The sequence below is a fragment of the Syngnathus scovelli genome, chromosome 12, assembly GCF_024217435.2.
Source record: "Syngnathus scovelli strain Florida chromosome 12, RoL_Ssco_1.2, whole genome shotgun sequence".
NCBI lineage: Eukaryota > Metazoa > Chordata > Actinopteri > Syngnathiformes > Syngnathidae > Syngnathus > Syngnathus scovelli.
Genome location: NC_090858.1, coordinates 9,708,867 through 9,721,657, shown reverse-complemented (window position 1 = coordinate 9,721,657; position 12,791 = coordinate 9,708,867). Strand labels below are relative to the sequence as shown.

The 12,791-nt window shown below is 41.4% G+C and overlaps 1 protein-coding gene across 3 annotated transcripts in view; it reads left to right on the top strand.

Moving 5' to 3' along the window:
• The first annotated feature begins 76 nt into the window (after positions 1 to 76).
• The window catches only part of arid4b (AT-rich interaction domain 4B), a 31,392-nt gene continuing 18,677 nt past the window's right edge, over positions 77 to 12,791 (top strand). For all 3 annotated transcript variants that reach the window (XM_049736888.2, XM_049736887.2, XM_049736886.2), the window contains exons 1-3: positions 77 to 299; positions 2,054 to 2,102; positions 11,019 to 11,129. In XM_049736888.2, the coding sequence (XP_049592845.1) occupies positions 2,097 to 2,102; positions 11,019 to 11,129 (117 nt within the window). In that variant the 5' untranslated portion in view covers positions 77 to 299; positions 2,054 to 2,096. The remainder of the gene's footprint in view (positions 300 to 2,053; positions 2,103 to 11,018; positions 11,130 to 12,791) is intronic.

Genomic DNA, 12,791 nt, shown 5'->3' with positions numbered 1-12,791 from the left:
AATGGCGTTATCATCCAATTGGATTGCGCAGAAATGACAGGGCGTGATCAACATGCCCGTCAATCATACTCAGAAGTCGGGGGAGGGTGGTGGGAGTCTGAGGAAAGAGGCAGGCTGGAGAAGCTTCTCAACAAGGCAAACAGCAGCGCTCTGCGAAAACGACTTTATCCACCCGTGTTCAACATCAACCTGGGGCCGACGAGCGGTGAAACCTCCCCGAGTCACCACTTAAATGTTCCTTTGGATTACTAGCACACTTTCGTCGAAAAACGGACGTGATTTTCAACTTGGCAGCCCAGGTAAGACTGCTGTTGTTCGACAAAAAGCCGTCTCTATTTAGAATATCTTTCACTCGCTCGCTGCCCTTCTTTTGACTGCCTGTTCGCTAACTTGTTCCTTGGTGATGCGATGTGTCTTTGCACAATCGCGAAGGGAATGAATGAATCGACTGGCGAAAAACAACTCGGGCCAGCTCGATCGCAAAGTTATGCGGTAAACAACAACCTTATGGCAAGTGAGACGGTTCCTCCGGGGTTGAATAGTTCCAAGGCTGCTGGGGGGGAGCACCAGCGTTTATGTTGTTGAGCGGAGGAATCCTTGTCGTCGAGCACAGGCGTCAAAGTGATTTTACACGACAACACTGTGGGCGAAGCTTGGCGTCGATGCAGTGATTAAACGGCTTTTCCCCCCTTCGTGGCGAACTGTCAGCTGTAGTGTATTAAGCGCTTCACCAGTTCTTACGTAGTCGGCCGGGACAGAATGGGCCACCTTGTATTTGAAGAAAAACGAAACTCCTCCGCTCCAGCAGCCGTGCTCATAGATGCATAGTGATGCGTTTCCCCTTTGGGATTTTTCCTCTTTCGACGTCCTTGGTTTTATTTAGACGTAACAGGCTCGACGTTCTTCAGAGACATTCGAGGCTTATTGGTTTTGCGTGCTGGCCGGTCACTCACTCACTTGAATCGGGCACTCGGAGCCGCTAGTCTGGGGCGGATGACTGCGTGTCCTCGGCGTCCGTCGGATAAACACGGCGGACCTCGGCTCCTCTTCGAACAATACGACATGAATGTTATCAGCGTTACTACTACTATGTCAAGTCGCCACGAGGCTGACCTTGTTGCGAACCGTTTGCCAGGCTGGTTCCTTTGTCAGCGGCGAGTAGTGTGCAGACATGTCGCTACTAAAAAGAGCACGTTCCGGGAAAGTGACTTTTTAATTGGACGCCTGGCCGCTCGCACTTTGACCAACTTGACGCCTTTTTCACATGACACGTCTGTAAATGTTCGTCTCGGTGACAAGCGGGGGTTATTACGGCTCTATTTTCGCGATCGGGCAAATGCACTCTCCCCGAGTCGGCGGAGAAAGGAAACGGGAACTACCACGGAGCAGTTTGCATTTAAAAGCAGCATTATTCATCTTGTTGTTTCATGGCTTTTGGGTAGTGCGGGTAGATTGGATGCGCTGCTTGCGTACACGTCCTAATGAAGCGCTGTGCTTGTATCCGACTGTCAGCCACAGAAATGGCGTCATCCGCTGCTCTAGTGTTGCGAGTCGGTGCGGTGCAGGCAGACTGCACGCTGCCCCCACCGTGTGAGTGTGTGTGAGAGGAGAGCAAAATAGAGTATGTGTATGTTTGCCTGATTCAAACTACAGTACCGTACTACACTTTTGTTAAATTTTGTGCACAGCGATAGGTTACGTGTGCCCTTTGCTAACACAAGGCAAACTGACGGACTATAACACGCTCATACACAGGGCATTACATAAACAGCTTTAGGAAGCTCGGTATGAGAGTGATCAGCTTGCCACGGCTTACAATGCAACAACGGTACACAGTATTGTTGGGGGGGGGGGGGTACGGTCTCTACCGACCGCACACACCACCCGTCGCCCCCACTTCTGGATTCGAAACCGAACCGAGTGCAACCGCAAACCTGCACGAAGGTGTTGGGATGTTTTCATGCTGCCCAGGTTTTTGCCAAGCAAGAGAAATGATGTCATCATAAAACAAGCTGAAGTTGACCTGCCTAACATCGTTTATAATCTCTTTCAGCCTCGGATTCGCGACACTGGTCACGTAAAGGACTCGTAGAGAGATGAAGGTAGGCTCTTCTCATCTTTTCTGCTTGTTTCTGACACTTGAATGCCGTGTGATATCTGTGGCTGTATTGTCAGTCTTTTCTTGCGTTGTGCACTCGAGTTGTTACATTGCAAACTTCAAAGTCACCCTTTGTTGTTAGAACCTGTGCCCTCTGATTAATCGGCTGAGAACCAATTCATGGTGTCCCCCTCCTCTCAACCAAAGTCAGATGGAATAGGCACCATTTAATTTTTTGGCTGTATATTTGTGTTGAGAGGACCACACGCGCACACACATAAGGAGAAATATCAGAGTGATGAGCAGTGCTTGATGGTTGTTTTGGTGTCTTGCTCAAAGGATAGAATTATCTAGCTGCAATTTTCTTTTGTCTGCAGCGGGACTTGAAATGTGATATACCGGTACTGGTTTTCAAAGTATCAAGTTAACTAAACTTGTCAGTTACTAAACTACATTTTAACAATGTTAATTCGCAGTATGAGCATAACAGGCTGCTAAGAATGCAATTGCAATACAACACTCCTGGAACATCATTTTTAATGAAAGGTATTAAATGTCATGTCACTAATGTAGCCCAAGCATTTCATATTTTTTTAATAACTTTGTCACAGGTTTAAGTCAGATCAACCACCAGTGTAATGTAAAACATTCAAACAAGATCTGGTCTGACAGATACTGAAAGTACAGACAGGGGAGATTTTATACTTTTAAATGTGACACTGCTCACTTCACGGTAAAATAATTGGATTTTACAAGCCTTTACGTGCCCATGAGTTGGGGTTTCACATTTGTTGAGCTCATGTACTGGCAAAGTGTGAGAGTGTCATATCATTGTAAATAAAAAACATCATTGGTTGAAGGAAAGCATGTTTTTGTTCTGCGTGATACTGCTTTTGGGACCAATGTCATTGAGCGAGTCCTAATCAAGCATTGCATTGTGAGATTTAGGAAAACAGTCAAAGTCCAAGGTGATTGTAGTGTACATTGCAAGATGTATAAAAGAAGCAAATTTTGCAGTTGATTTTTAACCTTCAAATGTGAGCATGACCATGATTTTTTTTTTTTTTTTTTTTTGGGTGAGCTCTAATGCAACACACAGACAAATAATCTGTCCACACAGATCCACAAACGTGACTGTGTGTCGTGTGATATGCATGCCAACTCAGTACTTGGTAATTTTTATTTGGAGACAATACACATTTGCCTCACTGGGAGATGTGTGAGGATTGTACTTCAACTTTGATCTGCCCTGGAGACCTCAAATATTGACATTTCTGACAGTGATTTCATGCACAAGAGCCACCCTTAGCATCAGTTCATGTTGCAATGAAAGCCACCATTCAGAGGAAAAATGCATAGTTTGGCACACAAATAAAAATCACACATTTTCCCTGGAGTATCTCTGTTCCTGATTATTATTCTTACTGTTATTATTATCATCATCAATACAAGACTATAATGCCTGCTCCACTGCACTTTTTTGCAGCTAATACCTGTATGTATCATCTGAACATGATGTGTAATTCATAGTCAGCAGAAAATGAGAATATACGCAACAACTAGCACTTTAAATACTTTTCAGAACTTAATTAAAAAGCTCATCCCTTCCTTGAAACGTAAAAGCATCAGATGACTGACTGTTACACAATGGTCAAATGTTTTTGCTATACGATTTAACCTCATTTAACTAATCTGAGCAGCACTACTCCCTTGAAACAACACAGGAATGTAAATGCATCTCCCTGTGGTATTTCAGCACCTTCTCGCTACCATTTAGACAAAAGACAAATACCGTAGCAGCTGAGTGAGTTGCATTGTTTTGATGCTTGCGAGGTCTCTGGAGCATTTCTTAAGTCTCACGTGATGTTGTGGATAACACTGGGTTGTAACTGCAAGGTTTTGTCTAATTTCAGACGCAAACATTTGAGAATAATTCCCCTTTCTTTTTAATTGACAATTGTAAAGCCTCTTTTCCTGTATGTTCTTTTCGACATCGATTAAAAAAATAACAGATTAATTTGATGATCAGTTATCGTTTAATCGGATTAATTGTTCCGCCTCTAGGTTGTACCAAATTTTCCAATAGTGTGTAATATCTTGTTTAGTAAATGGCATGACATCAACTCCTTGAATTAAAAAAGTCAAGTGTTTTTAGAAATATGTAGTTTTCATCAATTAAATTTACCCTGTTATGTAAGATGTGAATGCATTTCATAAGAGATCACGAGTGAGAATCTGATTATTTTGTCACTAGACTCAATCAAGCGGTTAGGTTATGGGCAAACCTAAAATCCTCGATGTCGCAGTTGAGACAGAATGATTGTATTATCTGAACAGTGTGTTGTGATATATTTTGTGTCATATAAAATGGGCACATTAGCTCAATAAAGGTTGATAAACAGTGGAATAAAAAATAGCTGGATATTTGCAGCGTCTGTGGTCAAAGTTTCACTCTCGCTCTTGGATGTTACTCGTAAATCACGCATATACATTTCCTTCAATTTTTATTCACTGAGCACAGTAAAATGAAATCTTTGTCAAGGACTGTGCAACAGCCCCGTTTAGTAAGTCTCATTCATTCTCTGCAAAAATCCAAAAAGGGAAAAAAAATAAGAATTGGAGCAGGAGATAGAGCATACCCTCAGAGATTCATAATGAGGTTTTATGATGACTCTTATGCGTTATCCACTCATGTTAGAACTTGCAAAATAATTATTTGCAATTTGCAGTTTCCCCTCATGTTTGAGCCAGTGTGTCAATTTAAAACAAGCCACAGTTCATTAAAAAATAATGTGAGTGAAAGCAAGTATATTTTTAGTTTTTAAATCTCCATTGTCAAATCCAGTTACTCATTAAAATAATTCATGTTTATGTTTGGCTCCCCGCTTGCGACTTTGCCGGAGGAGTACAAAAGACCTGCTTCCCAATTTTGATTGTTATTTTCGTTTTCTAGTCAAAACTGTTTGGGCATTTCCCATGCTACTTCTGCTGAAGCACCGGTCACTAAGTTTACTGAACACAAAGAGGTGATTCACAGCAGGATTATTAGATGTGCTTGCTTGAATGAGAGTAATTCTTTCCTCCTACACGCCTCTTAACATGCTTCTTTTGTTCTGTCTTAAACGCATCACAAATGTAGTAAAAGTGATACAATCACTTTTATACTTGCATTTCAGTCAGAGTACTAAAGTTAATGGCTTACACATATTGTGAAATATTATTGTATTAGTCCAATTAAGTCCTAGTCAATGCCCGGATATCTAGACATTTCTGGTCCTAAACCCAAATTAAACAGAGAAAGAAAAAAAATGGGTGGGTTGCATAAGCAATGGCATCCGTTTTAAAAACTTTGCCAAACCATTAATACGAGTGACTCATGATGGCTTAAGCCACGTCACAACAACACAAACCCTTGTAGGGTGGTAAATTAAAAACATAACCAAAAAAAAAAAGATGCTTAGTCAATGCCTGGCAATTCCAATGCAGTGTAAATGTACAGATCTCATTTAGAAATTCCGCACTCTTAAAACCTGCACCTCTTTTCATATTGTTAGGAGCTTATCTGAAAGGGAAAGCTTGCTGTCCGAAGTAAAGTCTCTTGCCAAACCATCTGGCGTGCCACGTTATTTCATTATGCATTTGTTCATAATTTGATCAGTGTGTCATCATTCCATCATCGTAAATATTACTGATTAGGTTATAATGATAACATGAACAGAATAAGTGACAACATGGCATTTCACAAGAATGTGTTTTAAGATTTGCAATCTATCCAATCCAATTTACCCTCATCCAAGCGTGGTGATGTGGATTGACTCAAATATTGACGCATGAGATGATCTGATGTCAGCAGATCTGTGATGAGAGAATTTGTGACAGATGGTAGACAAAAGCAGTGTTCAAAAAGACAACTCATGTTAAAGTCAAGACAACTTAACACATTCTTGAATTGAGAGAGAGAGGGAGAGGGAGATTATTTATATTAGTGCAGTTGAGCGCTTGGATATTTGTAATATGGCCTTCATGCTAACAGTCCACAGGAACAGGTGGAACTTCTCCCCAGTCATGCAATTAGCTCGTATTTTGCTTTCCACTACTAAAAGCAGATGAAGTCAATTTTACCGAAAGACGATTTGAAAAACAGCAAGTAATTTCCACTTAGGCGCTTATTATATTTTTGAAAATCACAGCTGACAAGGAAGTAAGTACACGCGTTTTGCTGTTGGGAGAAATACTGTATTTCTTCTCGGGGAAAGAATGAATGATTTCAGAAGCCGCGGGATCATTGTCTCATATGACAGAAAGGATTAAACACTGAAAAGGTGCAATTACAAATGCTTGTTTTTGTGAGTCAGATAACTGTCAAATTATTTCTTGTGTGTACTACTATTACTACTGATAGTCTGATTCTCCTTTCTGTCGTCACACTTTCTCACAAATGTGATTTAAATAATCTTTCACTATACATTTTTCCCTTTAGGCTTTAGTTCCCATGTCAGCCTGTTTTGGTTTTGATCACTTCATGCCAGGTCCCATTTGTATGTGTTTAATCAAACCCGTGCGCCTGCAGATTGTTTTCCTCAGCATTGGCAAAGGGTGAAAAGGCTATTTTAGATGTTTGTATTGCTTTAGAATGCGGAATACAACTGGTTTACAGTAACTCTCGCGATAAAGACGATGTAATCCTGAGACCAGTACACCAAAAGATAGACTGGACCTACAGGAGAAAGCAGAGCAAGTCATGAGGTGTCAGAAGCAATGAAACAAGTAGACCAACTGGTAAGGTTTTAAGCAACAAAGCAGCCAACCAACCAACCAAATAAAAAAAATTGTCACCCATTATGTGGTTGAGACACAACTGCTTGTGATTATACACCTGGCCAGCAGGTGGTTTCTTGTGCACCTGAAGCTGTGGTTCAAGTGGTACGATGCCTTATGAGGCTTCATCTCACCATCACTACGTCTTACCCGAAATAATTTAACTAGAAAATAGAGCCAAATAAGTGCTCTTCTCTTGCTGGGAAAAAAAAAAAAACACACTACAAAGTTGAACTCTCACAATCACCTGATTGGCTGGTGCTTTCAACAATTGAATGAGCTTTGCTCTGATTGGGGCGGCTCGGTGGCGCACTGGGTAGCACGTCCGCCTCACAGTTAGGAGGGTGCGGGTTCGATTCCACCTCCGGCCCTCCCTGTGCGGAGTTTGCATGTTCTCCCCGAGCCCGCGTGGGTTTTCTCCATGCACTCCGGTTTCCTCCCACATCCCAAAAACATGCTTGGTAGGCCGATTGATCACTCCAAATTGTCCCTAGGTGTGAGTGCGAGTGCGAATGGTTGTTTGTCTCTGTGTGCCCTGCAATTGGCTGGCAACCAGTTCAGGGTGTCCCCCGCCTACTGCCCGATGACAGCTGGGATAGGCTCCAGCACGCCCGCGACCCCCGTGGGGACTAAGCGGTTCAGAAAATGGATGGATGGATGGATGCTCTGATTGGTTGATGCACATTAGAAAATCCCGGTGTATCGACCATATCACGTGCAACTACAGTGAAATGGGCCATTTTGGTCATTCTTTTTTTTCCCCTCAAGGCAAAGACTCAAGGAAATGACAAGGAAATGAACTAGCCAGTAGAAATGTCCACTGTGTCATGTAAACCTGATGTTGAATAGAGTGGATGGTGCAGAGGGCAGACAGATTTGTTTATTGGAGTGTTGAGGGTAAAAGTCACCGGGCCACGCTCAAAGAGGGCACCCCGCTAATTATGCTGCCCACGTGGCCACCTTAACAGAGGTGATGCACTCCATCAACGTATGGACCAATGTTTCCTTTTTTTTTTTTGCTGTTAAAAAGCTGGCTGTTATAGTAGGAATATTGGCTGCGTTGTTATTTTCATTTTTTCTAAATTTCAGGGTCTGCTGGCTTCAGAATTCAGGTCAGATGAATACATAATTAGCTGGCAAAGCACAAATCAAAGTATCGCTAATAGAAACTGTCAGTCGTACAGTTAAGTGTGGCTATATTCAGCATGGACTCATTGAATAGAATTTCAATGAATGTATTTTTTCTCTTTTATCCATTGGAATCCACACAGACAAACGGATCATTTATGCAAGACCGTTTTCTACCCGTTTGTTGCGTTTGAGATGAATGTGTTTACTGGAAGAGCTTACAGTTAATAAGCAATAAAGCTAATGGCTATCAATCCTCACATACTGATATAATATATAATAAGTATTGCTGCTTCATCCAGATGGGGACCTGTGAACCAAATGAGAACAAATAGGAAATGGATGAATGCGCTCAGAGGAAGTTTCTTTTTATTAATAATAAATGGCGCTGAACTCACAGAAAAGAGTCAATAAGTCAGCAATATAGTGATTGATATGTTTGTATGCAGTGGGGAAAAAACATAATTACATTAAATCTATTGAAACCAAACTTTTAAATTCATCTAAACTTTACCTTAATCTGACAGTATTCAATGTTTTAAAAAGTGGTTTAACACCTCTGGATATACAATCCTCTGCTATGTGTACACGAAAATAAGTCGAACGTCGGAGTCGGCTTTCTGCGGCTGGCTGCAACTAATCACTGACAAAGAGGAAGCAACTATGATTGCAGCACCAAATGAAAAATTAAGTTTCAAATATAAACAGCATCCTCACTCACAAGTTTTATAATCTGTATATATTACTCGTGAGGAGTCAGTTCAAAAGCTGAAATAAGCAGTTCATACCAAACAAATGTTTTATCACGCGTGATTCGGTTAGCTGAAAATTGGACCCGCTTCATTGTTCCATCTTAGCATACAGCTTTGAAATGTGACAACTTGTTGTGAATATACGCAGACAGAGACAAAAGCTTGTTGCCTGACAACCTGCAGAAGAAATAAACGGGAAGACAATCTTTGTGTCTCACCCCATATATATTATTCTCCATCAAACACTTTCAAAGGAATTTAGATTGGATTTATCAGGTACTTCATTTTATATTTTATCTAGCTCTCATGTGCACGATTATATTTGCAGTTTCTACATTTCACCTGTGATTAATGATGTCAAGGTCAAACTGTGAGTTCATTAACTCGCTGCCATTGTCATTCGTATGATACCCAAATTCTGACTAAAATACCTTGTTACGGATACTTCGGCAGATACTTCGGCAGACTGACTTTTTATAAGTTTAAAGACACCTAAGATGTACCAAATGGTTTTCTAGGGGTATCATGATTTTTTTTCCCCCCAGTCCTGTTTTAAAATAAAACCACCTTTAGTAGTCCCACACTGTAGAAATTTGCATAATTTCAGAAGCAATAGTGGATGCAAGAAAAAAAATATGCAAGTGGTGACGTATACAAGAAACACACGCACGCACACACACACACACACACACACACACACACCCTCACACAGCCCTTGTTCGTGCATCAACTATTTGATCTGTCTCGTCCAACTACCCAATGTACCGGTTGTGTACTGCAAGCAGGCAGGAAGAAGCAGCGGAACCTGTCCTTCACACAGCACAGGTGTAAAAGTCTGCTGCTGAAGAAGATGCACAGTGCTGTCAAAGTGTCCTCGAGGGTCTGTGTAGGGTTATCTGGCATGGTTGACAGCTTAGCCATCATCCTCTTGTTCTCCACTGTGTCATTTGAGTCTAAGGGCCACCCCAGGACAGAGCTGACCCTCTTTACTTGTTTGTTCAGCATCCTTTTGTCCCTAGCAGATATGCCGCCTGCCCGGTAGACCAACTTCATTGAAAAAGGAAAAAAAGGAAAGCCTCAGAGTTATAAAAGTTCTTCAGTTCATTGTTAGTTTTTTAAATTAATTCTGTTGAACCTCCGTTCAAAAGCAATTTCTATTTTTTATTGGTTAGTTCAAGTACATTTTTATTTATTAATATGTCAGCAATTTTTGGCTTAGATTCAAGCGTGCACTGGTGCACATGCACACTGAAATATTAAAGGGCCACACTTCACCTCATGTAGTGTTGTCATTTGCAAACAGCTTGTTCAAACGAACATACCGTATGGAATCACAATGAACCGATTTTTTTTTTTTTCAATTCAGTTGAGCTCAGCCGGCCACGAGCGTGTGGCCCATGAGAAACCACCCTGCAAATGGTGTTCCGTCACGATGGCCAGCTTTGTGGGCATCTTCGCTTTTACTACAGTTGTTTTGTAATTCTCGAGGCTTTTTCAGCCCTTGTTTAGTGAAGTGAAGAAGACTTGCAACTGGTCGCTTTGTACAAGCTCCCCAGGTTGCAATAAAATGAAAATACCTATATCAAGACTTGCTGCGTATAGTAGATAAAGCTGGCCTTGCAATTTTATGTATCACTAGATGAACAGACAGGTCAATAATTTGTTAATAATACAAATTCTTGGGGCATCAATGCAGCTTTATATATTTATATATACAAATTATTTTTATTTTGTATTATTATTATTATTATTATTAAGGGCATTTATTATTATTCCACGGTGGGAACAAGGAATTCTAACAATTAAAAGTCAATGCCCTTTAATCAGTATTCAGCCCTCCCGTCAAACAGTGCACACAAGCATCATCAACCCACTTTTTTTCCCATCGACCTTTCAATGTAGGAGATAATCATGTAGTGATGACTGAATTCCAGTGAGTTGCTTTACGATGAAATGTTCCCGTCGTAGTCTCGAAGCAGTCGTGTATTGCCTTTATACTTGCTCCCTCAGTGGCTTCTTTTCAAATAGCCACAACAGATGGCATGCATTTTCCACGGATGAATCACCAAGCTGGGCTGGGTTTTGTGTTGCTGCCCTTGACTAAGCAAAGCATGTGAACGTACCCTTCTACCTGAGCTTCAAGAATACACCTGTCACCAAAGTGAATATTAATAAGTGTGTGTTGAATTAATTTCTTTCTCTCTTTTTGTTGCTTTCGTCAGACTCTGGAGGAGCCCCCTTACTTGACAGTAGGGACTGATGTGAGTGCCAAGTACCGAGGGGCTTTCTGCGAGGCCAAAATTAAGACGGCCAAACGTCTGGTCAAGGCTAAGGTAAGGAATTGTGTCTTTCATTTTTGTACTTTAATAACGATGCAATGGTCAAACCGTGTTCATTTGGAATGTTTTTTCATATTGGACCGACAAGAGTGATTTAAAGCTGTTGTGCTGAATGTCGACACAATGTTTCACTTGCGAAGTGTAGCGCCGCCTGTGGTGTTCATCTGGTTGGAGCAAAGTCCCATTAAGGCCTCAGGCATCCATTTTACACACATCGTCCTCAGAAGTATGACAGCTCCAATGTTGTTCCCCTATTGGGTTCATGCTTTGCTGATGAAGGCTTTGCAAAATAGGCGCTGTACTGTATCATTCCCCCAGTAGGGCTGAGCATCTGGTTAATACAATAGAGGAGGGGCTGCTCACTTGTCTGTCCTACAATGGAGGCATAATGGATTATACTACTGGGCAGCAACCAGCAGAAGGCCAACTACGGTAATTCAGACCCAACTATAGTCTGCTGCCCATATGGTCCGTATGTGCTACGATCCGCTAGTAAGCATGTAATACTGCAACTGGGTGAAGTTATTGATGCAATGCTACTCAAACCTGCACCATTGGAACAGTAGGCGTGAGTTTTCTTGCTGTACTTATTGTCACTTTCCTGTCCTCACATGGTCTCTGATTTGAAAAGAGGTGGGATTTGTGTTTAATACCATCGGCATAAATTTACATTTGAGGAGAGGATTTTATTCAAATGGCTCTCCTTAGACACCTCGATGCCTGTGGTCACAACACTTTGGTGTAAAATAAAACAAATGAGGCGGTAACAGTTCATGTGTGAGGGTTTGTATGTTAATTGACTGAATGCATGATTTGGTTTTGCTTGATTATAAACTCAACATGCTTCGTTAACGTGCAAGCACGCGTCAATGTTCAACTCTAATGAGTTCCAACTTCTTTCATTAATCTCTCTCTGCTTGTTTAACAAGGTGATGCTTGCAGCATCTGGCATGAGGTCCTTTGAGTGATTCGAGTGAAAGATTTGTGTGACATTCATTTTTTACGATGCTGCTCTGCTCTTGACGACTTGTAAAAAGTCAATTATTGCCACACTGATTTTACCTGCTGTGAAAAGATAAGTACAGCACACGCACTGTGAGCAAGGACAGAGCCTGCAGCACTGTGCTGAACTTAGGGTCCCCATTTATTATGCTGCATTTTGAGCCTTTGTCAGTAGGCATGTCGCGGAATATAAATGCACTGAATTTAGTCGTATTAACTTAATAGACATTTCGTAAGCATTTTTTTCTCGGCTGTGGCTGAGAATATAAATGACACAGTAGCACGAGTGAAATTGCCCTTATTAATATGAACTTTTGAGCTTGGTTGAAAAGTAAGCTGAGCATGCTGAATGTTCAGTCATTTTCAAATTAAGTAAAAAAACTAGGCGGCATGGTGGAGCACGTCCACCTCGCAGTTCAGAAGTGTGGGGTTCGGTTCCAGTAGAGGCAAAACGTGTGGAGTCAAATGTGCACACATGAAGCAGTTCACTGAACATTCAGTTTTCACACAGCTGATCCAAAGTTACATTTCAAACTCGGGATATAAAAAAGTCTTTGTCTTTTTGCGTACTACCAGATGACGCTGACACTGCAATGCACAGTGACGGACTTTACTTGAGGATCGGAGGAGCCAAAGGTGTCAGTAGGAAGTAAT